The following is a 25010-nucleotide window of genomic DNA, read 5'->3' on the forward strand; positions in this document are numbered from 1 at the left end:
TGCATTTTACAGGCCTTTGTGTGTGTGCATATAGCTCTTCAGATATTATCCAACCGGTCCTCCCTGTGCCGGCTTGTCTCAGGCACCTGGGAAATTCTTGATTCTGTTTTCTATGGGTGGTGTGATTTGGTTTAGTTAATTCTTAAATCCTGCTGAGCAGTAGCAAGTTGGCCAAACTGAGCCAGCTTCTCACACTTGTGGAGAGGCATTCAGCACACTCTCTGCATGTGGCCCATTGTGCCAGTGACAGTGTGCTCTGAAAAGCAGGGCTGGGGCTGCATCATGAAAGTGCCTCTTGTCTGCAGAGAGCTCACATCTTAAATGTTTGGATTGGGAATATTGAGAGAATTCTGCTTTTATATCCCATGTTTAAATTGCTGCCCAAGTGTCAGAGGCCTGATTCATCATTGTAGACGTAGCTCTCTGGTAATATATTCAAAGTGTAAGTTAATGTGAAGCATGTCAGCAGTATGGACTGACTTGAGAGCGCTTCTGGTATGTGCTGGAGAGCACATGCAGAATACTGCTGCTTTTACAGGGCTAAAGATACATGCATCTTATTTTCATTTTTCCTCTTGATCCTTAGGTTTTGTCCAACAGTGATTCTCCTCCTGAATGTGAGCTGGAGCCTGCAATGAAACACAAATTTGCTTTTGACAACATGGGCTACGAGGAGAGCTTTGAAACTGTGCCCTCTTCTTCTTCCCAGGAGCACACTGTGGCAGTCAACATTGTGGGAATGACTTGTGAATCGTGTGTGCGGTCAGTAGAAGGCCAGATTTCAAAGGTGAAGGGCATTGTGAGCATCAAAGTCTCACTTGCGCAGAACAATGCCATAATAAAGTATCTGCAGTCAGAAATAAGTCCTGAACGGATTTGCCAGGAAATTCAGGATATGGGCTTTGATGCCAACATAGCAGAAGAGAGGTTGACAACAGCGGCTGCGGATCTGTCGTGCTTGAGAGAAGCGGTAGTAAAACTTCGGGTAGAGGGCATGACATGCCAGTCCTGCGTTACCAACATTGAAGGAAAGATTAGTAAACTGCATGGAGTGGCAAAAATCAAGGTGTCACTTGGCAACCAGGAAGCAATTATTGCTTACCATCCTTACATCATTCAGCCCAATGACCTCAAGAGCCATATAATTGACCTGGGCTATGCCTGCACCATTAGAGGTAAATCAGCCCCTTTGAAGCTGGGTGTCCTCGATTTCGAGCGCCTGCAGAGTGCAAATCCGAAGGAGACACCAGCAAGTCTGGAGAGTGATGGGGTGGATCCGTTGGTGGCTGAGAGGAGCGGCACAGCCACAGTGTCTATATGGATAGAGGGCATGCACTGCAAGTCCTGTGTCAGGAACATTGAAGGAAATATATCAGATCTTCCTGGCATACAAAATATTAAAGTGTCTTTGGAGCAGAAACGTGCTGTGGTTCAGTATAGTCCAAATTTAATTACCCTGTCAGCTCTGCAACAAGCTATTGAATCCCTTCCACCTGGAAACTTTAAAGTATGCCTTAATGGTTTAGAAACAAATAAAGGTGCATCTCCAGCACCTGCTCTGCTGTGTGATCTCTTCAGAGAGCCGCTGCAAGATGCAACATGCACAGCTGTTGTTAGGATCGATGGCATGACCTGCAATTCTTGTGTACAGACCATAGTAGGGACCATATCACAGAGACGAGGAGTGCAACATATAGCAGTTTCTCTAGCTGACAGAACTGGGACCATACATTATAATCCAGCTGTTACTAATGGAGAAGAGTTAAGAGCTGCCATAGAAGACATGGGGTTTGATGCTTCTGTGCTGACAGGTAACTGTGTTTTTTTTCTTCTGTGGGTTGTGTGCCAAGCTGTGTCACAACACCTGTGTTGAGACTCTCTTCTGGAGAGAAAATATCACATCATAGAATGGTAGGGTTGGAAGAGATCTTTAGTGATCATCTAGTCCAACCCCCCTGCAGAAGCAGGTCCACCTAGATCAGGTTGCACAGCAATGCGTCCATCACTCTTAAAACATCACATTGATATTGTCTTTTCTAAGAGACTGGCCTGATCTGACCTCACTTAGGAAAGGAGAGACTTTTCAGCTATGAAGCACCTTATTTTAACTCTTAATAACTGCACTAGTGAGTGGAAGAGTTGAGTTATATTATGAAGCCAAAAAGTTTTGAAGTTGGTACAAGGTCTTTCCAATAGCCACTCCCCTTACCCACTGAAGTAGGTTTCTTCTTACATCTATGGGCTGCTGTAAGGAGATCTATCAAACCAAATGTTTTTATTTAAGTTCCAAAATGATAAACCCTACAAACTTACTGAACTCTCCTTCATTTAAAACCACGTTTTACCTAGCTAAAATATCTTTTTAATGTCTTATTCCTTTGAACTTTATTTCTTGAGTATTTTTACTAGCTCTACTTTACTAAGCCTTACTTTAAGTGTAGTAAGTAGCAAGATTCAGGTACTCTTTGGTGGGAGCAGGTGCTTTTATATGTCAGCTGCAGCACAGTTAGTGCATTTTACACATGTACTCCATGCTTAAGAAGTTGCCATGGTGCACAGTCTCCTCTGTAGCAAATTTTAAATGTGACGATATTTATCTGCTTCAACTCTACAGACACTGATTTGAGATACTGATGTAGTTTACCTGGAATGAAATAGTTTGATTGCAACAGGCCACATCCCGTTTGCTTTTTTTCATGGGTCCAATCCCTCTGAATCTGTGGTACTACCACACATGAGGAGGAGCCTGTATGTGATGTTTAATTATGATTTGTTTGATTAGTAATTTGTGGGAGACCTCTCGGTCCAGCTGTGGAAAAGGAGGGGACCCCCTGAGTTTAACATATTCAGAAGCAACTCTTGCTCCTTTACTCAAACCTCTGCCCAGGGGAGCAGTTTCATGAATGCAGCTGCAGTTGTTGCATGTCAATTCAGTGTCTGGTAAAGAACAAAACTGATTGCAATGGGCTTGTATATGCGAAGGTCTTGTGGGTCCTGCAAATCCTTCCACTACTCGTTTTGCAGTGTAAACTCAACAAGAGAAGCTTGTTGAGAAACTTGTCCTTTTTGTTGTTTGAGATGAAGTGAGGTGAACCCTGCATAGATCACAACAAGGACAGAATGGATATGACTGGACTGTGTTCTCTCTGTTGGATAAGGACCTTCTAGATATCAATATGCATTAAGTGGAGGTAGCTGTCGGGTCTAGGCATTGATGTTACAGGGAATCATTTGCCAACTGGAAGTGAAAACCAGTTCTGTAGAGTTAAATGGTCTTGCAAGTTGTACTGGTGAGTGTGTATTGTTACACATGTAGTAACTACCTGTATTATTTCCATGAAGAGACCAAGATTACCACGTCATCTTTCAAACCACTAAGAGACCTTGCTTGATGGATAATGTGATCTGTCTGTAGTTTTGCATCATCTGATCACACTATGAATAGTGTTTGCTCAGTGTACTGTGCATTTGTTCAAGATACTGCCACTGGAGAGCACAGCCACCAGCCCACCACCAGCAATGCTGCCCTGCAGCCTCCAGCTCCGGAGCCTCCCCATCAAGGCTCTGCCTCAGATGCTCTTCCAGACAGTCCTCACCTTGCTGAGCCAAACCAGCCCTGCGGAGTGACAGCGGAAAAGTGTTTTTTACAAATCACAGGCATGACCTGTGCATCGTGTGTGTCTACCATTGAAAGGAATTTGCAGAAAGAAGATGGTAATACATTTACAAAGAAACAATAAGTTCCTATAATGAGTCTATAAGGGACCATGGGGTGGAAAAGGTGTTCTATGTGATTAATAGAAGAAGCTGTGGTACAACATCTGGAGGTTAAATAGACTTAATGCTCTTTCTTGGTGCTACTGTAACTATATCACTGTTTAACTCTCACAGTGTGTTGGTGGGCAAACCCAAAGGACACACTTGTGTTGTGACACTAAGCTGTTGTAATGTATTAACAATTACAAAAAAGGCTCAAGAACAGAGAAACAGTTCTCATCTAGTTTTCAGAGCCTTATTGCTTTATAGAGCAATCCATCTCTGCCAGAGCTATTGAGGGCTCTGACATGTTTGTGATGTGAAACTTAGGGCCAGTTTGCATGAACAAACACATGGCTCCTGTGCCTAGGTAGTTATATTAGCCTAGGCATAGCAAAAGCAAAAAACTTGTTAGGTTAAAAGTCTGCAGGCTGGAGCCACTTTTCCTCCAAGCCATATAGAGAATGAACAGATGAGCCTCAGCGATATCTGATTTCATTTGTGTAGGCCTGCCTTTGGAGAGTTTTGCTTATTGATTCCTGTGTCCCTAGTCTCCTAGTGATGGTCATACTGCCCGTGATGTTTATGTTTTACCATTCAATTCTGAATGTAGATTTCTGTGATTTTAGTTACTGAAAAGAAAAATAAAAAGAGGAAGAATAAAAAAAGGAAAAATAAGAAAAGAAAAAGGCCCGTAATTGTGCTGGAGGATTGTTTAGGGATGTCCAGACTTAGAGAGTCTTAGAGAGTGGAACTTGAGCTGATGAGTGCGAAGATTGCTTCTGGATGTCTTTTTTGTGTCATTAGATTGTAGCAAAACTCACTTTCTTCTGTGTGTAACTCTTGCAGTTCCTCCTGCTGCTAAAGGGAGCTGCAGTTTGGCTGGATCTCAGTATAAACTTTGCTGTTGTGACTAGGGAGCAACAGTAAAAGGAGGCAGAGAGAAATTGTTAGTCTTATCTTTCAGTTGTTACAGCCCTCATTAACAATTACCTGTATTATTGTATTGTTCTTCCACTGAAAGGAATTACATGATCTAATTCTTTTTGTTATTGCCAATGCAGGAATTGTTTCAGTCTTGGTAGCACTTATGGCAGGTAAAGCAGAGATAAAATACAAGCCAGAATTCATACAGCCTCTTGAAATAGCACAGCTGATCCAGAATTTGGGTTTTGAAGCCACCATCATAGAAGATCATGCAGAAACAGAAGGGAATGTGGAGCTTCACGTAAGTCATGTGTGTTAGAGGTTATATGTTGGCTTTGGAAAGGTCTAGAAGAATAATTTTCTTGCAAATGATTTTTTTAAGGAGTTGTGGCTTCAGCAAGTCAGTTCTGGCTGGTGATGCCATTGTTTCTGAAATGCCGAACAGAAAAAATCGGTTTGTCTTAGAAGAATCTGCCCAAAGGTGCTCAAATAAAAAGTGATAGCTCTATGCACAGAATAGACTTTTCTTAGCAAGGAGAAATGAAACAGAGCTTTTCTGTGAAGGCACTTTGGTCATCAGCGTAAAATCCGAGCAGCTGAGAATGTTATCACCAAATACGTGTTTGATAAGGCCTGGGGTTTTGTATAGAGGTCTGAGAATGTTGAGTTACATTAGTAAATTATTTATATAAAGGAGAGATTCTTCAAAAGTCTATTTTTGGTCACTGGCATACACCTACTACGAAACCAGTAACAACAGTCTGCAGTTGTCCTAATAGATAGAGAGCGAGAGCACATCTTATTGAAGCCACAGGAAAATTTAAGTAGAGGAGGTGAAGTTGCCCTTACACTTTGGCAATGTTACCAAAGCTGCTGATAGAACTGTATTAGCTGTACTATTACAGTTAATACACTGCATGAGGAGTGCTGCTGTACAAATATATAGTTATTACTATAACTGCCCCTTGCAGAATTTTATAATATAAGGGGATAGTTATGTTCTCCATGTTTTTTTTTCTTTCATTTAAGACCTGTCTATGAATTTTTCAAGCTGAGGCCTTGGGTCAGTACCAGCAGAACTTGAATGGCCATTAGTATCTTTGTGACATGGGGAGGCCTTGTCTCAAATTCCTCCACAAGTACTGGGTGAATGTGGGGGGACTGCTAACTGTATATAATTTGTCTTCTCTTTAGATTACAGGGATGACTTGTGCTTCTTGTGTTCACAACATTGAATCCAAACTCATGAGAACAACTGGCATATTCTATGCCTCAGTTGCACTTGCAACTTGCAAAGCTCACATCCAGTTTGATCCCGAAATTACTGGACCTCGAGATATTATAAAAATAATTGAGGTAGGCCTGAGAAAGTGTTTATGTATGAACAATTATAAGGTGAAGATTAAAACTAAATAAACCAGCTGATATATGAGAGATTTCTCTGACTTTTTCAGGTGACAAAGTAATTGTCATATCATAGAATCATAGAATGGTAGGGGTTGGAAGGGACCTTTAGAGATCATCCAGTCCAACCCCCCTGCAGAATCAGGTTCACCTAGATCAGGTCACACAGGAGAATGTCCAGGTGGGTCTTGAAGACCTCCAAGGAAGGAGACTCCACAACCCCTCTGGGCAGCCTGTGCCAGGGCTCCCTCACCTCAACAGTGAAATAGTTTTTTCTTATGTTTAAGTGGAACTTTTTGTGTTCCAGCTTCATCCCATCCCCCCTTGTCCTGTTGCTAGCTACAACAGAAAAAAGGGATGTCCCAACCTCCTGACACCCACCCTTTAGATATCTGTAAATGTTAGTAAGATCTCCGAATATGTTTCTATGTTCTTGTGGTGAAGCTATTGTGCTGTGCTCCACAGTAGTGCAGAGTATTACAAGTTGTTACTCTTAAAACACATCCTAAAAACTACAAAAATAATCCTTTTTATCTACATCTGGTAAAAGTGCCATATATTCATTCTTTGCCCTACTGTGTGTAAAATCACATGTCTCTGACTTCCAGTCATTTCAGGGAAGTGTTGATACTTCAAAAAAAGAGAAATACTGCTTTCTCTTGCCAGAGAAAAAGGCTGTAAAAGAAGTTGTGCAACAGCTCACACCACAAGCATTACATATGTCTGTATACAGTCATTCATCCCCACATCAATTCACATAGCTCTTTTGTTTTAAAAAGCCACTCAAGGAAAAAAATCCTATCTTACTGATAACCACATAGATCATAAAATCTGCCATCATCTTGGCCCAGCTGTGGACAAAACTATGTTCTCTGCCCCACCAGAAGGGAATAGAACTTACTGTATGAGGTGCACACAATGAGTAGTCAGGAGGACAGCAGATAGTTTGCCTTTTGTGTCCTAAGGTATTTGCTCAGAAAAAAAAAGTTCTTAGACTGCAGAATGGAAGTGGCAGCAGTAATTAAGATCTTAACCAGTAGACCTCAGACTGTCTGAGTAGTTCTGTAAAGGTCATCTTGCCACAAGAGCATCTTAGGCTGATACAAAGTTACACTATATTATACTTGCAAATGTGCTTTGAGTTTTTGATGAGGTTTTGTGGGAGGGGTGGTTCTACTGCAGTAATTCAAAGAAGTGTCAGTCAAAACTGGCTTTTTGAACATGTTTACTTCTGGGATGCTTTGCCTTGCAGTTTGTTGTTTTACAGGTTTAAACTGGTTCTAGACACTTTGATTTTTAACTTCAGGTGTATATTCTCAACTGTAATGTTCAGGGGAAGCTTGCAGGGTTGACTAAGCCCAGTGGCTGGTACATTTTTACCTCCCTTTGTGGTATTTCTCGTGTCTCATTCCAGTGGAGATGAAAGGGCATAAATTTCACTTGAGGAAGAGGGGAGCAGAACTCAAGCTGTCAGTGGAGGCCTCCTGTGCCTGAGAAACTTGGAACACGTACTGCATCTATACACTCTGGCCATGTATAGGTAGCAGAAATCTTTTGCACTCCACATTTTGAGTACTGGCCGAAATATCCTTTCATTTGTGACAGGTTCTAAAAACAAATAAGAAATTGGCCTTTATTAAATACAGAACAGTGTCCTTTTATGACATTTCTTCTAAAAGTAGTATCATTTAAATGTAAGTAATATGGTTAGTTTAATCAAAATTAACTCATCTTTCCTCTGCTTTCAATGAAAAGGAAATTGGGTTTCATGCTTCCGTGGCTAGAAAAGTTCCAAATGCACATAATCTGGATCATAAAAAAGAAATACAGCAGTAAGTATTTCTCTTTCTCTCTCACTAATGAGCATGTATAGATCATCTCTTGCAACTCACCTCCCCGACCTCTTCCCAGTTAATTTGGCTTATCCTTGTGTAAAGCATATTTAATTTTATGGTTTGTCATTGGTTCAAGTACTTTTATTGCTTTCATTAGTTTCAGTTTTTAACTGCTAGAAGTCTATGAAGCTAAACATGTAGGAGGCAGAGTAACTGTCCCAAAGTGGGAGATCTTTCCCAAATATCCGAAAGCTGTGTGTTAATACCCCAAGCTCTGCACTGCAACCGTGCTGTTTGGCCTGAGTACTTCAGAGTGTACCACAACCAGGGATTTACAGCTTCTACTTTTCAGGTGGAGGAAATCTTTCTTGTGCAGCCTTGTGTTTGGTATCCCTGTCTTAATCCTAATGATCTATATGCTGATACCCGACGGTGAACACCATGGGTCTATGGCACTGGAGCAGAATCTCATTCCTGGATTATCTATTTTAAATCTTCTCTTCTTTGTCCTGTGCACTTTTGTTCAGGTATGTCCATAGTACTTCCTAAGGGTTTGCTTTCTGTTCATCTCTCATTGATGTAATCTGATGTGATAGGAGACTAGAAAGGTTTAGTGAATCAGCCCTGCTGTTGTGTCTGTACCACCTATGCAGAATGAAGTGGCACTTTTCTGTAAGTTATCCATTCTGTAATTGCTCACAGCACTTGCTCCTGCTCAGGTTGCTTCAGATAGTTTTCCAGGTGGGGAAGGTAGTGTTAAAGTCAAGAAATACCTGTTCAACTGCAAACTATTTGAGTAGCTGTAGGTAAATCCCCTCAACTTCTGTGCCTTGTTTACTTTGCAAGACAAGTGAGAGGATGACAATGGAGCCAGCCTAGCCCTAATAGACCAGTCCACTGAAGTTATTTCCATATAAACATTGCATGGGACAGCAATGCCTTGCTGTATCTACTATGTGTTTATAATTCTGCTACAGTCAGTATTGCGTGCTGTGCTTTTACTGCTGTGATCTTAATACAAGTCTGTCCATGCTTACGCCAACAGTTTCTTGGCGGATGGTATTTTTACGTTCAAGCTTACAAATCACTGAAGCACAAGACAGCCAATATGGATGTGCTCATCGTACTGGCCACCACAATTGCTTATGTGTATTCGTGTGTCATCTTGCTGGTGGCAATAGTTGAAAAGGCAGAGAAAAGCCCTGTCACTTTCTTTGACACTCCCCCGATGCTGTTCGTGTTTATTGCCCTTGGGAGGTGGCTGGAACACATAGCAAAGGTAACTCATCTTCACACTAATTATTATTGTGTATTTGTGATGAAAGTAGAATAAAACTATTCTGAGGAACTTTGTGTCAGATGTTTCTGATGTAGCCTATGTTATACAAGGTCATTTAGAGTTCACTGTGTTGAGTAGACATCAGCATTTATATATCTCGATATATCTTAAACATTTGTCTCTCTTTCTTAGAGTAAGACCTCAGAAGCTCTTGCTAAACTTATATCACTTCAAGCCACAGAAGCCACTGTGGTGACACTTGGACCTGATCACTCCATTGTCAGGTATACATTTATGAATGGAATCCCCTTAGGCCTGCCTGCCTGGGAGCACAGACCAGGCTTGATGCAGTTAGTGTGAAAGCATTAATATTCTTTTGAATCAGATGGTGTAAATTATTTGTCTATTCTACTTGTGTATTTTGCAGGGAGGAGCAAGTAGCTGTTGAACTGGTTCAAAGAGGTGATATTGTAAAGGTTGTTCCTGGTGGAAAGTTCCCGGTGGATGGAAAGGTCATTGAAGGGAGTTCTATGGCAGATGAGTCTCTCATTACTGGTAACTTCCCTTACACTTCTGCAAAGAAGTGAAGTCTTCTAGAACAATTTCTAACAAGACATCAGACCCAACCCAAAAACTTCTATCTGAATAACATCCCACCTTAATGGACGCTGTGCCTGGCCTCTGTGAGCTTGAATCTAAATCCTGTGTCTGCACACACCCTAAAAAGCTGAATAATTTCCACTCAGTTTGGTCAGTTTTACTGATGTATTGATGAGATGGACAGAGCTAAACATAATGGTCATTATTCCACAGATCGATTGGGAGTTTGTCTGGAATATATTTGTAGAAATGGCACCTTTTCAGAAATAACTTCTAAAGGATGAGGGGGATATATTGCTGAGATATTGGGGTGTGTATGCATCAGCACTGATCAGGGCTATGCCAGGAATTTCCCAGTGGACAAGGAATGTTGATACTCAATGAGTATCATGCTGATACTCATTAAGGACTTCTCAACAGCTTCTGAGATTTTAATTTCATTTTGTAAATCATAGAATCATATAATGGTAGGGCTGGAAGGGACCTTTAGAGATCATCTAGTCCAACTCCTCTGCAGAAGCAGGTCCACCTAGATCAGGTCACATAGGAACATGTCCAGGCGGGTCTTGAAGACCTCCAAGGAAGGAGACTCCACAACCCCTCTGGGCAGCCTGTGCCAGGGCTCCCTCACCTGAACAGTGAAATAGTTTTTTCTTATATTTAAATGGAAGTTTTTCTGTTCCAGCTTCATCCCATTACCCCTTGTCCTGTTGCTAGCTACTATAGAAAAATATTGGATCATGCAATTCTTATAAATAAACTAAAGGATATAAAAACCTTACGTTGGCATTGGCTTACTTGTTTTAGTTATGCATTTACTTTTCTTAGGGAACAGGGACACACTTAGTTGAAGAGAGTCAATCATTATCACTAATGCTAAAAAGGGATAAAAGACTTTGTGGAGCTGACATTCTCAGAAAGGCAGCATGAAAACAGGGGCTTTGCCACAGAGACAACTTTTCTAGTCTTTGAAAACTGAGAGTGGTAGAAATAAAGCCAGATTACTCAAACTTCCATGCCTATGCCCTGGTGAGGCCTCATCTGGAGTCCTGTGTCCAGTTCTGGGCTCCTCAGCTCAAGAGGGACAGGGAACTTCTGGAGAGAGTCCAGCACAGGGCCACCAAGATGATCAGGAGACTGGAACATCTTTCATACGAGGAAAGGCTGCGGGAACTGGGGCTGTTTAGTCTGGAGAAGAGGAGATTGAGGGGAGATCTTATTAACACTTTTGAATATCTAAATGGTGGATGTCAGGAGGTTGGGACATCCCTTTTTTCTGTTGTATCTAGCAACAGGTCAAGGGGGGATGGGATGAAGCTGGAACACAAAAAGTTCCACTTAAACATAAGAAAAAAACTATTTCACTGTTGAGGTGAGGGAGCCCTGGCACAGGCTGCCCAGAGGGGTTGTGGAGTCTCCTTCCTTGGAGGTCTTCAAGACGTGTCTGGACATGTTCCTATGCAACCTGATCTAGGTGACCCTGCTTCTGCAGGGGGTTTGGACTGGATGATCTCTAAAGGTCCCTTCCAACCCCTACCATTCTGTGATTCTATGATTCATTGCAGAAATTCTTAGCAGGTCCTTTTACAACCAGTTTACTTGATGTTTTGAGGGGTGGCATACTGGAGGGCTAGGACCAAGGAAATGGCATTGTCTTTGAAAATAAACCTAGAAGAAGATTTATAGGAGTACGACAGCACTTGTCTTCACTAGACAGAGATACACAGTATGTGATTTCTTGTCATTTCTATGCTGATTTTGCCAGCAGACAATGAGCTGTGTGCTAATCAACTATGTTCACTATTATTAGGAGTATTGCCTCATTTGTTCCTGCCTTTTCTTTCTAGGGGAAGCTATGCCAGTCACTAAAAAGCCTGGGAGCACAGTGATTGCTGGTTCTATAAATGCACATGGTGCAGTCCTTGTTAATGCAACTCATGTGGGCAATGATACCACTCTGGCACAAATCGTGAAGTTAGTGGAAGAAGCTCAAATGTCAAAGGTAAGAAAACTTATTCAAACATTTTGATTATATAAGAAAGGGATTCTATATTTTTTATATTTGCTTATTCAAAAAACTATGTTTTCCAGAATTCAAAAAAGAATCAGGTGAGGAATATTTTATATTTTCATGAGCTCTTCATACTTATGTGTTTTGATCATAAACATATAAATGCATGTTCGTTTTTTTGTTTTATAGGCACCCATCCAGCAACTGGCAGATAAGTTTAGTGGATATTTTGTTCCATTTATCATCACCATTTCAACAGTGACATTGATAGTATGGATCACAATTGGGTTTATAAATTTTGATGTTATTCAAAAATATTTTCCTGTAAGTAATTTCATTATGAGCTGGATTTTGCTCTTAGGGTATCTTCCAATGTAATTAACATACCTTTTGTGTATAAGTTTTGATATTGCAACCTCAGCTCTGTATGAGGTTCCTACAAACTGTAATCATTGGCAGTCTTTCTGGGCTAAACACGATCTATAGCTGCGTTGCAAGGAGCTGAGCCACACCTATATTGCTTGAAATTCTTTTGGACATCCATGTTCCTGATGGCATAGTGGATTTGGCTGTGGAAAGAAGATGAACCTGGGTTATATTTAGGATATATGTTTGCTATGTTCAGCAACTGTGGGGATCTGTGTACCTGGAAATAGGGTTCTCCTTTGCAAAACTGGAAAGGAAATGCCGACAAGTTAACATTATCACGTGGGAGCTTGAGAGCAGAGTAAAGCATATGTATGCCTGAGCAGAAAAACAGCCAGAAAATACTGCCATAAACAATTCATAACATTGACCTTTCTCTACCATTACAGTAACAATAATAGATTGCTTTCCTATACTGGAAGTTTGCAGGTAAATGTGTTTTTTACAGTGGCTATGATTGATTGTACATCTATGTCATCTTCTATCAGCAATCATACATCTCTCTTTTCCTCTCCCCACTCCTTTCCCTCTTCTTGCAGAATCAGAACGAACACGTTTCAAAAGCTGAACTAATCCTGAGGTTTGCATTTCAAACCTCAATCACCGTGCTGAGCATTGCATGCCCCTGTTCTTTAGGCTTGGCCACTCCCACAGCTGTGATGGTGGGCACAGGAGTTGCTGCGCAGAATGGTATTCTCATCAAAGGTGGAAAGCCCTTGGAAATGGCACACAAGGTTAACAGTTCATTCTGTACTTTTGTAGCTTACCCAGCTGTAACCACATGGAATATAATTTCCCAGGAAATCTTGCTGGCCCAGAGAAAGGCTGCAGAATTTGTTTGTTTGTTTGTTTTCTATTGGTTGCTGCTCATTAATCTGAAGAAAACAGATCTGACCTTCTTTCTTCAAAGTAGTAACAACAAAGTGTTGAGAGACAACAGTTCCTGTAATCTTCTGCCAGTGAGGCTGCTAATCTTCTGCATGACCTCAGTGGCTTCTGACTTGAGCAGTCTCTTTACTACTTCTGCCAAAGTGCCAAATAACCCAGTGTTTTCCTTCTTTCCTTGAGAGGCTATTGTGAACTGCATATTGTTTATGAAGAGTAGTTTAAAATGTAGGATGTAAGAGAAAAACAGAATGATTTTTAAGTTCTTTTAGTGTATAGCAAGAAAGATGGAAGGAAGGCAGAAACAGCCCTTCAAAGGTAGAAAAGTGATGAAGGGGAGATTGAAGGAGGAGATTGTTTGATATGTGCACAGCCAGTTAAAAGAATTGGAGTTTAAAACATTCTCTGGAAGGCTGCATTAGACATAAAATTAGTGAAAAGGATGGTAAGAATAAGTTAATCAGACTGATTATTCTTGTTCTTAGTGGACATTATAAAGCATAGAACAGAAGTTTTCCCATGGCTGTGCAAACCCCCCTCCCCCAGATTACTGCTAATTAGTGTATGGACTCCTCACCTTTTGAAATCTAAACGAGGCTAGGGTCAAGGCTCGGCAAATTAGGTGACCTGTTGAATTCTGCAAAGCTGATGAGTTAGAATAGCTGCCAGTGGAAAAAGTGCCTACACTGTGGAGCTTTTTGGTTCGTGTGTTTCTCTGTGGTGTTTGTTTTCAAGATTAGAATTGACTTCAGCTTTGGGTTTCAGTGTATGTGGTGGAGTGTTTTTGAGTCACTCCCGATTCCTCAAGACCCATTGGGCTGGATAAAAAATGATAGTTGAATTTGATGAATAGCTTGAGGTTGGATTTGATTAGGTTGTTGTTGTTGTTGCAGCTTCTTGCAGCCTTCCCGCCTGCTCTTATCGCCAAATAACTTCCTGAGTCCTCTTTCTTCAGTGCTAATGTAAATTGTTTAGAACAGCATTCATAAAAGCCTTCCTTGCATCATATACCCAGTGGTAAAAGTGATTAAGATGTCATGTGAATGCTGCATGTGTACATATGCATACATAAAGGACAGTGTAAGTCCTGCAATGACTGTTGTCTGAGATCCTAATATAAGTACAGGGTGATGTTGTAACTTCAGTGAAATCCCTGTATGGGGAATGAATAAGAAAGCGTAAAGAGACCTACTGTACAGATAGTTTAAGGTATATACAGGAATCCTTACTTTGGAAAGACAGAAGTCTTGGTGTGGATATATATTTAACTGATTGTTAAGGTCTTGCCACTATTTATGTGCCTAAAGCATATGAGTCAGTAACTCTGGTTATTTCTTGCAGATCAAGACTGTGATGTTTGATAAAACTGGGACCATCACCTGTGGAGTTCCTAAAGTCATGAGGGTGCTTTTGCTGGGAGACAGGGCTGTGCTCTCTCTGAAGAAGGTGCTGGCTGTGGTTGGCACTGCAGAAGCCAGCAGTGAGCATCCTTTAGGAGTGGCAGTCACTAAATATTGCAAAGAGGTACTCAGCCTTCCTATTTCACCTAAGGCCTGAAGGGATCTGTGCAAATGCAGCAGTGTTGTATAAAATGATCAAGTCCCAGAAGAACAGGCCTGCCTGAAAAGTAGCAGACTGGAAAGCTGTCAGATTTTATGTTTGCGCATCTTAGTCTGGGAAATACCAGGTTTTTGCTGAGTTTTTGCTGAGCTAGTGGGAAAATAAGGATTGTGGAATATGTGCAGGAGGAATATTTATGCTTAAAATAGGATTGTGAAGCAAATGTGTGTGATGTCATCTCATACATTACCTGCCTGTAGTCACTTCTGTTAGTTGCTTCAGATCAGGCAAAAAACCTAAAAACCTGAATCCTAAACTGGCATTTGTGGATTTCACAAATTAATTAACAAATTACTCATTTCTTTGCAAAGCTTGGAAATCTTCAGAAGTCATTCATGTATTGCATGTGTCCCTCAAATGCTTCAGGAAGAATGAAAGCACAAATAGTAACCAAAATAGGAAGCCTGGCTTGAATAAATAATTTGTTTCTGCTAAGACATGTCATTAATTCACTTATGGGAAGTTTCATTGGCAAATATATATCAGGCTTATTCATGATAGATCCTTCAGTGGTAAAATTTGGAAGTTAACAACGGGAATTTAGCAGGAAAAAGAGGATATGGATAACGATTCAGTTGCTTCTCTTGTATTTTACATTGTCTGTTTTCAAATTTGCCTTAGTTCCCCAACACTTTTGTAGTCATCCCAGTCATACCTGGGCCATGGCTTATATGAGTTGCTATTCTGTTTGCTAATATTCTTAGCACCTGCCTTTTCATCCCTGTTTTGTTAGAAGGTCACTGAACGGTACATGTAATTCCAATTTCCAGAGACAACCTGAAATATCTTGCTTATAAATGTGTATTTTCTCCATTATTTCTATAACTTCTAGGGCCCTGGTTATCCATTTCCTCAGCTTGAAGGTAGCCACTGCCTTCTCTCTGTAACTCAACAGAAAGATCCAGTTTCCTTATCATCCACCCAGATCACTCCAGGAATTAGAGAGAGTTTTTCACATATATACAAAAGGGCTGACTCCCCACAGCCAGTTGTCTGTGAGGTTACTTAGAACTTGCATTTTTCAGAAGTTGTATAGCTTATTGTTAGAGTATTTCTCTTTACTTCCTAGTCATGGCTGAGGTCATGAACCTTTCATCCTCGAACTACCAAGAAAAGCTGTTCTTTATGGTTTGCTGCTGCTGGGGCTGAGACCTGGATGAGATGGCTGCTCCTGGCTAGAAGTCTAAACCACGGCATGTCCAGAACATCCTTATTCTTGTTTCTGCTCTACTGATACTCCGTGCTGCTTTTCCAATGGTCGGCCAAGAGGAAGAATGAGGCCTCTTTTTGGCAGGAGTCATCTAGTACTTGTCCTCCACTAGGGCAGCACAGACTGATGATAACACTCTTGTTATGTCTACAGGAGCTTGGCACGCAGAGCCTGGGATACTGCACTGACTTCCAGGCAGTTCCGGGCTGTGGCATCAGCTGCAAGGTCGGAGGTGTGGAGGCCATCCTGGGCATGGCTGAGGAGGATCTCAGTAAGCTGGATGCTAACAGGAGCAGAAACAGCAGTGCTCTTCCGGGAGATAACGCACTGATCACACTCTCTGAATCACTCGGTATGTCTGCCCGTAACATGACTACCAGTCGCAATGAGAGGGCTGATGGGTTAACAGTGCTGACCACTGTAAAACAGTCCCCTTGACTAGGAACAACAGAAAGGTACATTTACAGCAGAAGGAGGCAAAGAACATGAGGGATAAAAATGTGCCTTAACAGAAATCGAAGCTCTGTCTTTCCCCTGCTCTCGATCTCTGCAATTCAGAAACCTAAGTAAGAATTTAGACAATACAGTGATGAGTACTCGAAAAGTCCATACAATACATAGGCAATAAGACGTACCCACCAATGTCATTTTTGGATAGAAGAATGGTCCAGTAGAGACCAAAGTTTGCCTCAGCATTATCTTCCTATTTAGAGCTGTTTTCTTTAACATATATTATCTTACTCCTACTTTTTATATCTTACCTTTTAGTGCCATATTAAATTTGACCTTTTGTTTTCTATTCACGTATCTCTCAAGGCACTTGAAAAAACCCCAACTATTCAGCAGATGCACAATAAGTGTGTTCTATCTGCAAACCAAATTTCAGTGCCTGATGTTTTTGATTACACCCATATATTTGTTTTCATTTCATGCTCTGTGGGATCCACTTTGCTCTTTTGTAGTGCAGGAGAGAAAAACAAAGTATTTAAAGCTTTCCTTAAGAAGCTCAACAGTTCTTTTCAGAAGACTGTGGCTCTCCTGACCTTTTGGAGAAAGCTATTAGAAGAATTAAATAAAATAAGAACTTTAATCATCAGAACTGTGCTGTTTGTGAATGGTGTTAATGTAATATTTTCGCAACTGATTCATACAGCTCTTGTGAAGTTGGATTGAATTCATGATGAGGTGCTTCACATACTGTTTCATTGTTCATTAGAACAAAACTATATTTTTCTTACCAGAAATAGCCTTTATATTAAAAAGAAATGATTAGTTGTGAGGACAAAGCAGCTTGGCATTTGCTAAGTGTGCATATTGCACTTAGAAAAAAAATGCCAAATGGCAAAGGCAAATACAGGCAAGTACTTTCATTAAGCTTATGATGCAGTTCTGTATATAAACAGGCACAGATTGAGTTTTGAAGGAGAAAAGTTTTATGAGGCTGTCTTCAGGTGGTGCCTATGCATTTCTGTTTGGCCATGACAGCAACAACACTAATTTTGTTTGTGTCTTGGGTGTGACCATTGCCAGCCTGGAACACACACAAAAATGAAGTAGGAAAACCTCTTCAGAATATCTTTCTATAGTTAACATTGCTTGACGTAGTCATCCTCTGGCTTGTGTGCCCTGTTTCTGAGCTGCTTGTTTTTCTTTTTGTCTGTGCACAAAGGTCCATCAGCTTCTCACACATACTCGGTGTTGATTGGAAATCGTGAGTGGATGCGACGCAATGGCTTGCACATTGCAAGTGATGTAAATGATGCAATGACAGACCATGAAACGAAAGGACAGACTGCCATACTAGTGGCTATAGATGGTAACTACTGTTGTTTGGAGCGACTTAACACGTATTGATTGATCCTACCATGGAATGGATTAAAATAAACTCTGGGGAAATTGATCAGGGGCTTAGTGTCAATAAATTACTAATCTTTTAGTGCAGAAATACTTGTGAACTGGAAAGCATCAAAGTGTTCTTAAAAGAAGCTTTCACCTCAGAACACTGTTTATAAGATTTTGTTGGGTAGTTTTTAAGTTAAGTGTTAATTTCTGAACCTCCCGTTGTCTGAGACTGTTGTCAGAAAAGCAGTGCCAGTGTGGTGCCATGTCCCATCTGGGCTTTACATCACTTCAGGTTCACATGACAAACCTATTGCATCACTAATTTAAAAACATTTCATGAATATATATGATGATGCATTAGACCATTCAGGAATAATAGATTAGACTGAATGAGTTTTACCTGAGGGGTTCTGTTCTATGGGAGAGATCCCAGACAATATCTTAATATGAGAAACTGCTGTAACTGGAATAGATTCCCAGTGCATCTGAAATGGGGCCTCTGATTCAATCACTGAATAAATGTTCTTGGTGCTCCTCCAGAGCAATTTCGAGAGGAATTTGCATGTCTCAGCCTGGGCTCCATCAGCAGCCCAGGGAAATCAAGTGCTCTCAACATGGAAATAAGGGCTCTGGTGTACAGCTGGCATTCCTATCGCTATTAGTGATATAGTACACAGAGATACAGGGGTGCCAAATCTGCTTCAGTCCTTACTTTTGAAAAGTCACATGCAGTGATAAACCAACATGAGATTTTTGTTTGAAGGAAATGTGGACGTACCTTTGAGTTTATGTTGGAAGGCAGGTGCAACATCTCTGTATGAAAGTAATTAATTATAACAGAGATCCAACCCAGAAAGATTAGGCAACATAAAAGCAGATACTTCATATGCTTCCTCTTGGAGGAGGGGCTTCAACATCTGAGCTGGGCACAAATACCAAGGCTTGACCTAGAATCATAGAATCGTTTCAGCTGGAAGAGGCCTTTAAGAGCATCAAGTCCAGCCTTTGTCCTAGCCCTAGCAACCACTAGACCATTTCCCTGTCTTGCACCCTATTTGTCCATGCCATAAAACCTAAAAGTCAGGCGTATTTAAAAGCTACCTTCCTCTTCTTCCCTTCCTCTTGGTCTCTAGATACCAACATTTGTTGCTCAATTTGAAATACATAAATGAGAAAATTGTGTATGTGTAAGAAAGAGCCCATAACTTATTAAACTGTAGGCAGCTGTTCAGGCTTATGAGTGTCACTATTGCCCAGAATGTGTTATTTCACAAGCTGCCGTGGTATGAAGGAGGGAAGTCCTGTCCTCTTGCTGTCACTTTGCTTGCTGCAGCTCTCTAACAGAGGGTGTTTCTTTGTGCAGGCACCTTGTGTGGAATGATCGCAATAGCAGACACTGTCAAGCAGGAGGCAGCCCTTGCTGTGCACACGCTGAAAAACATGGGAATAGATGTGGTGCTGATAACTGGAGACAACAGGAAAACTGCAAAAGCCATTGCTACTCAGGTATCTGCTTCTTTGTGTTTCTAAAAACCCCACATGATGAGGTCCTAAAACTCTGCTTACCCCAGTGAATTTGGAGCAAGAACTCAGAGTTTCCTTGGATACATTAAATAAAGATAAAATTCCTTGAATTGGACTGAAAATCAGGTCAAGTACAATGGAATAGTAAAGACTGCATTAAGATCCCACTGAAGACATGCAGTCGGTTCTTCTCCAGAGGCACAGAGCTCCTTGCAGTAATGAGTCTGCTGCTGAGCCCTTCACTGAAGGGCAGTCATGTTTGGTTAGTGACAAAGGAAAGTTCCTTTAAGGTCAAGTCCTATTCACAACAAGAGAAATGGGGATTTGTCATTATCTTTAGGGGTAACATGGTAATAATAATAAGAGTTATTGTTAAGAAGCATAGCAGTCTAAAAGAGATTGGGTTTATATGAGATTTCCTTGATCTCAAACTATAACTTTAGCTCAAAGGCAAAGCCAGATTCTCGTTCTACCTTACTACATTGCCACTCTCTCCATCTTCATTTCCCCCTTTCCCTTTGCATCAGTCTGCTTCTAACCTCTAATCTGTGTGTCCCCTTGCTTTCCTAAGGTGTCCCTTCACACAGCTGCCTCAGCCAGCACTGTGGTGTGCATGTTCTCATATGTTGTCAGGTCTGCTTTGTTTCCCAGTGCCATGCTTTAATCCTTCTATTTTGATTCACACTTTTGCTTTTGTGTTCAGTTGTGGTAAAGCACTTTCCTACCCCACCTTTCTTTGTCGAGAGAACTATTTCAGAAACTATCTTTAATTTGTGCTTCCAGGCATTCAAGTGATATATTCAAACAAGTGTAGCCTGTGACAACCTAATTTTTAATTGCATTTTTGGCACTTATTTCCTTAAAAAATAGTAAGCCAGTCCTAAAAACTTTAAAAAAAAACCCCAAACCACACAAAAAAAGAGAAAGATTAAAAGAGAGCTTCTGCCTTGTGTAGTGAAAAGCTGATTTCTGCATGGTGAGGCAGCCAAACCAGGGGCATTATCCCATCCCTCTTCAGTACACCCACCTTTTTTTAAAGTAAAGCACTAAAGCCATGGGTAGCAACTCTGTATTTGTTGAGATGTGGATGGATACAAGTGTTCAGCCAGCCATCTGCTTTAGTTTCATAGTTTCCTTGAGACTTGCACATCCTTGGCATTTCTGTGTTTCCTTTCGTGTAACTGCCTCATCATATAGTTTCTGTGTTGCATTTCACTGAAATCTTTATTAGTGCATCAAGCAGTATAATTAGTTGACAATAGGCTCTTCTAATTGTCAAACCTTTATTGCCAGGGCAATAGAGCTTCAGAAGCCCTGCAGGCCGAGCCTCTACGAGCAGACCAGCATCACTGCATCTCTCCCTTTCTTATACCAAAGGCATATTGCCCTCAGTTTTTTGTGTAGCTTGCAAATGTTGCCTCCACCAGAATCAGCTTGGTTGAGCTTCATTTCCCTTTCACCCAGAACAGCAAATGGCTCTTTCTTTCAGCATGAAGCATGTCACCAACTGGATATGTTTCTTTCTTCCTATATAGGTTGGGATCAAAAAAGTCTTTGCCGAGGTTCTTCCTTCTCACAAGGTTGCAAAAGTCCAGGAGCTCCAAAATGGGAGGAAGAAGGTTGCGATGGTTGGTGATGGAGTCAATGATTCCCCTGCACTAGCCAGGGCTGATGTTGGAATTGCAATTGGAACAGGCACTGATGTTGCCATTGAAGCAGCAGATGTTGTTCTTATCCGAGTGAGCACTGCAGTTTTGACCTGTCCTCTTTTGTCACTGACACTTCTCTCTTTGGTTTGATATTCTGAAGACTGCACATGGAAAACTTTCAATGCTCTTCTGTCTTGCAGAACGACTTACTGGATGTAGTTGCCAGTATTCACCTGTCAAAGAGAACAGTTCGGAGAATACGAATAAATCTGATTCTTGCCTTAATTTATAACCTGCTTGGAATACCCATAGCAGCAGGTATGTGACTGCCAGAGCTCAGCTTGTCAAAGATAGCAGCACAGTTGAGCTCTGTGGTGCTTCTCGCAGGGTTTCCTGCTCAAAGAACCAAGGAGAGGTTCCTAGAGTCTTTGAAACTTGGCAGGAGGACAAAATAAATAACATTCTTTTGTTTTGTTTTGTTTTTCATATTGTAGAAAAAAGACTTTTTTCCCCCCAAATTTTAAACTCTTAGAAATAAATTCTTGATGATGAAATTAGAACCATGCTCCTATTTCACACGGCAGTACTTGGGGATTAGTTTCCGTATATTCAAACCCAGCTTTTGTCCGAGATATCATCCCACTTCTGAGTCCTCTCTCTTTTGTTCACCCTGAATCACACATTTTCTCTCCTACTACTTGTATTCTACCAGACACCTTCTTATGTTCCAAATTCCTCCTTAAAACTTCAAGCATTCCTCTTTATTAGTAGCTGCTCCCTCCCTTGCCTAGACTATTGCCTTTTCCTTCCATTGCTTTTGCTTTGTTCCATATGTGCAGAATAGCTGGAAGGGGCAAACAGTCTTACTTTGTGGCTGCGGTCTTGTAGCTGAACTGGTGCAAAGGTCATCCCTTGCAATGGAAGGGATATACTTAAAAATGGGTGAAGAAATATATATATCAATGTGGTTGTGTTGATGCAGGACTCAGCAAGTCATGGTGTAGAACTGCTGATCTGTTCTGTTATGTGCAGGGACAGAAACATCTATGTTGGGACAGGAGGTTCTGGCTCACATCAATGCATTTTTTTGCTAGGGGTGTTCATGCCTGTTGGCCTCGTGCTTCAGCCCTGGATGGGATCAGCTGCAATGGCAGCTTCTTCTGTGTCCGTTGTGCTGTCTTCCCTGCAGCTGAAATGGCAAGTCATCCTGCACTGATCGGTTGGGGAACTGCAGGCAGCACTGCTGCTGGGACTCAAAAGAGATGTTACTTTGAGCTTTGTATACCTAAAAGTACCTGACAGCCCTTTAGCTTGGGGTCATTCTGTCTAATGCTTGTCTCCAAAAGAGGTAGGTGAGGTGTCACTATAACAAACACCCCTGGACCAAGACAGTACTGAGCATTCTTTAACCTACAGAAATGTGACTGGGTGCCACCTGGGCACCTGGATTGGAGATCTAGTTTGATACCAAGTGAGGGAATGGACAGCACTGGTTTTGCTGTGAATATCAAGTGAACAAATAATTCAAAAGATAGTTCTCCTTAGTGTAGCAGTGGATGCTTTAAAAAAGATTTGAACGAACTTGTTGTGATTATTTAGTTTAGCCAGAAGGAAATAGAGAAGCAGTGTATTTGTTCTTTTGCATCTTGCTACAGATAAAGGATATTGCTCAAGTTCTTTGGAAGCAAACCAATTCCTGAACTATAACAACATTTTTCAAATTCTATTAATTGTTTTTATGCTCCATTTTCCAGGTGCCCTTTTTGGGTGCAGTTACAGTGGATCTGCTTTTAACAGCACTGTGAGCAAAATTCTTTCAAAAATAAGATTTTTTTTGGTGTCTGAAATTAGTTCAAAACTTCAAATATGTCTGCTGTAGTTGGTATAAACTAATACAGGAAAATAATAAATATGGTATGAACTAATATAGGAAATTTGTTGCTGCATGTTGATTCTGATCCTGCAAATGCTCAATGAACCACAGTCTAGAATAAAAGTTAGATACGTGCTCATGTCCATTTGCAGAATCAGCCCTATCATTACAAGATTTCCATCCTAAAAACTTTCTGTGTGTAGTAAATACAAAGGATGAGAAATTTCTGTGAAGGGATTCCTTTATTCTCTAGTTCTTTTGGTCTCATGCTGACTACGTGAAGCATCAGACATCATTGTGGTTAGATATTGAGAATTCCCCCAGTACATATTTGGCTTCAGACTTATGGAAGCTCTATTACAGTATACTCTGTAGGACAGTAATCTTTCTTGAAGCTTCACTTCAACTGAAAAGAACTTCAAGTTCCAAAGAACATCATACTACATATATGTGAAGAAGAAGATGCATATTCACCATTATAGAATCATAGAATCATAGAATGCTAGGGTTGGAAGGGACCTTTAGAGATCATCTAGTCCAACCCCCCTGCAGAAGCAGGTTCACCTAGATCAGGTCGCATAGGAACACGTCCAGGCGGGTCTTGAAGACCTCCAAGGAAGGAAACTCCACAACCCCTCTGGGCAGCCTGTGCCAGGGCTCGCTCATCTGAACACTGAAATAGTTTTTTCTGATGTTTAAGTGGAACTTTTTGTGTTCCAGCTTCATCCCATTACCCCTTGTCCTGTTGCTAGATACAACAGAAAAAAGGGATGTCCCAACCTCCTGACACTCACCATTTAGATATCTATAAATGTTAATAAGATCTCCCCTCAGTCTCCTTTTCTCCAGACTAAACAGCCCCAGTTCCTGCAGCCTTTCCTCATATGAAAGATGCTCTATTCCTCATCTTGATGGCCCTGTGCTGGACTCTCTCCAGCAGTTCTCTGTCCCTCTTGAGCTGAGGAGCCCAGAACTGGACACAGGGCTCCAGATGAGGCCTCACCAGGGCAGAGTAGAGAGGGAGAAAAAGGGCCTGTCACTATTACTGGCTATTGAATCAGAAAATTATTTTGGGGTACTTTCCCCTGCAATTGTCTGCTATGAACCCTCTCATAACACAGCAAATACATAGTTTTTATTACAAGTCCCTCCCTTTCAGTATCCAAATATCTTAATGCCATGTGACCCGTTCTCTTAGCCATTAATATTATGTCTGAGGTGCAGGTAACATTTAGGTTGTCAGAAGCTTCTGATTTGTTCTCATGTCAAAGATGTTTCTACATGTTGATGTCTTGGTACTAAACATCTTTTTCTTTTCTTAGTTATAAGAAGCCAGACACAGAAAGTTATGAAGCACAAGCTCAAGGCCGAATGAAGCCACTTACTCCTTCCCAAATCAGTGTTCACATTGGAATGGATGATAGGAGAAGGGATTCATCTAGACTGGCTCCTTGGGACCAGAGTAGCCAAGTGTCTTTTTCTTCCTTGACTTCGGACAAGCTACTGAGACGTAATGGTTTTGTGGAGGAGGAAGGAGACAAGTGGTCATTGCTCATGAATGGAGGAGATGAAGAACAGTACATCTGAGGCACTGCATTCTTAGTACTAGAGGAAACATTCCTCCTCATCAGTGACAGGAAGGACTGACTTACATCATCAGGAGTTTCAAGGTTGTATGTGAAGTCATTCCTTCAGCTCACAAAACAACTGCAACTCAGCTCGATGGTGGGTTGTACGGATTGTGGCTCTTTTTCAGGTCACCAGTTATTTCTAGTCATGGAAAGAATCGGTGGCTCTGTAGTGAACTGACTCCTTTACACACAGCAATTAGTGACATCGTGTAATATTGGGATTTCCAGAGTCTAAAAGAGTTTCTGTCTTCTAGACTGTTTGCTGGCCACCAAATTTCATACTTTTCTCCTCCTTTTAACTTTATTCTTTCAAGAGCACATGAAGCAAAAGTATTTTCAGAGCTAACAAATGTTAATTTCTGTGTCCAAGTGAAAATAGCCAGTGACATGAGGAGCTCTGTGGTCAGAAGCTGTATTATTACACAGAATCCTAACCAGTCGTGTCACTGTGAGAGCACTTTGTATTTAGGATTCGTGTGCATCTCTTTGGACTAGAAATGCTTCAGTGTTTCACTGACTGTAACTCTCTGAAAGGTCT

General features: G+C 41.1%; 1 protein-coding gene across 2 annotated transcripts; it reads left to right on the forward strand.

Annotated features, from left to right (window-relative positions):
• Window positions 1–619: 619 nt before the first annotated feature.
• On the forward strand, window positions 620–24428 carry ATP7B (ATPase copper transporting beta). Of its 2 annotated transcripts, none has more exons than XM_062020466.1 (20): window positions 620–1811; window positions 3457–3714; window positions 4821–4984; window positions 5878–6039; window positions 7843–7919; window positions 8275–8449; window positions 8968–9201; window positions 9394–9485; window positions 9629–9756; window positions 11649–11803; window positions 12002–12136; window positions 12778–12972; window positions 14465–14647; window positions 16107–16305; window positions 17623–17769; window positions 19159–19301; window positions 20855–21058; window positions 21169–21286; window positions 22063–22165; window positions 24164–24428. In XM_062020466.1, the coding sequence occupies exons 1-20, from the start codon at window positions 635–637 to the stop codon at window positions 24426–24428; spliced, it is 4314 nt and encodes a 1437-aa protein (XP_061876450.1). In that variant the 5' UTR covers window positions 620–634. The 2 variants fall into 2 exon arrangements, with proteins under 2 accessions (XP_061876450.1, XP_061876451.1); XM_062020467.1 differs by having other exon boundaries at window positions 3478–3714.
• Window positions 24429–25010: the final 582 nt, after the last annotated feature.

The sequence above is a fragment of the Colius striatus genome, chromosome 1 (assembly GCF_028858725.1).
Source record: "Colius striatus isolate bColStr4 chromosome 1, bColStr4.1.hap1, whole genome shotgun sequence".
Classification (NCBI taxonomy): Eukaryota; Metazoa; Chordata; class Aves; order Coliiformes; family Coliidae; genus Colius; species Colius striatus.

Bases quoted from the DNA above. Each gene is read 5' to 3' on its own strand.
- ATP7B (XM_062020466.1), top strand. From the start codon at position 635: ATGAAACACAAATTTGCTTTTGACAACATGGGCTACGAGGAGAGCTTT. The intron at 8,450-8,967 runs GTATGTCCATAG...TTACGCCAACAG, and splicing joins TCCTGTGCACTTTTGTTCAG to TTTCTTGGCGGATGGTATTT. The intron at 14,648-16,106 runs GTACTCAGCCTT...TTATGTCTACAG, and splicing joins TCACTAAATATTGCAAAGAG to GAGCTTGGCACGCAGAGCCT.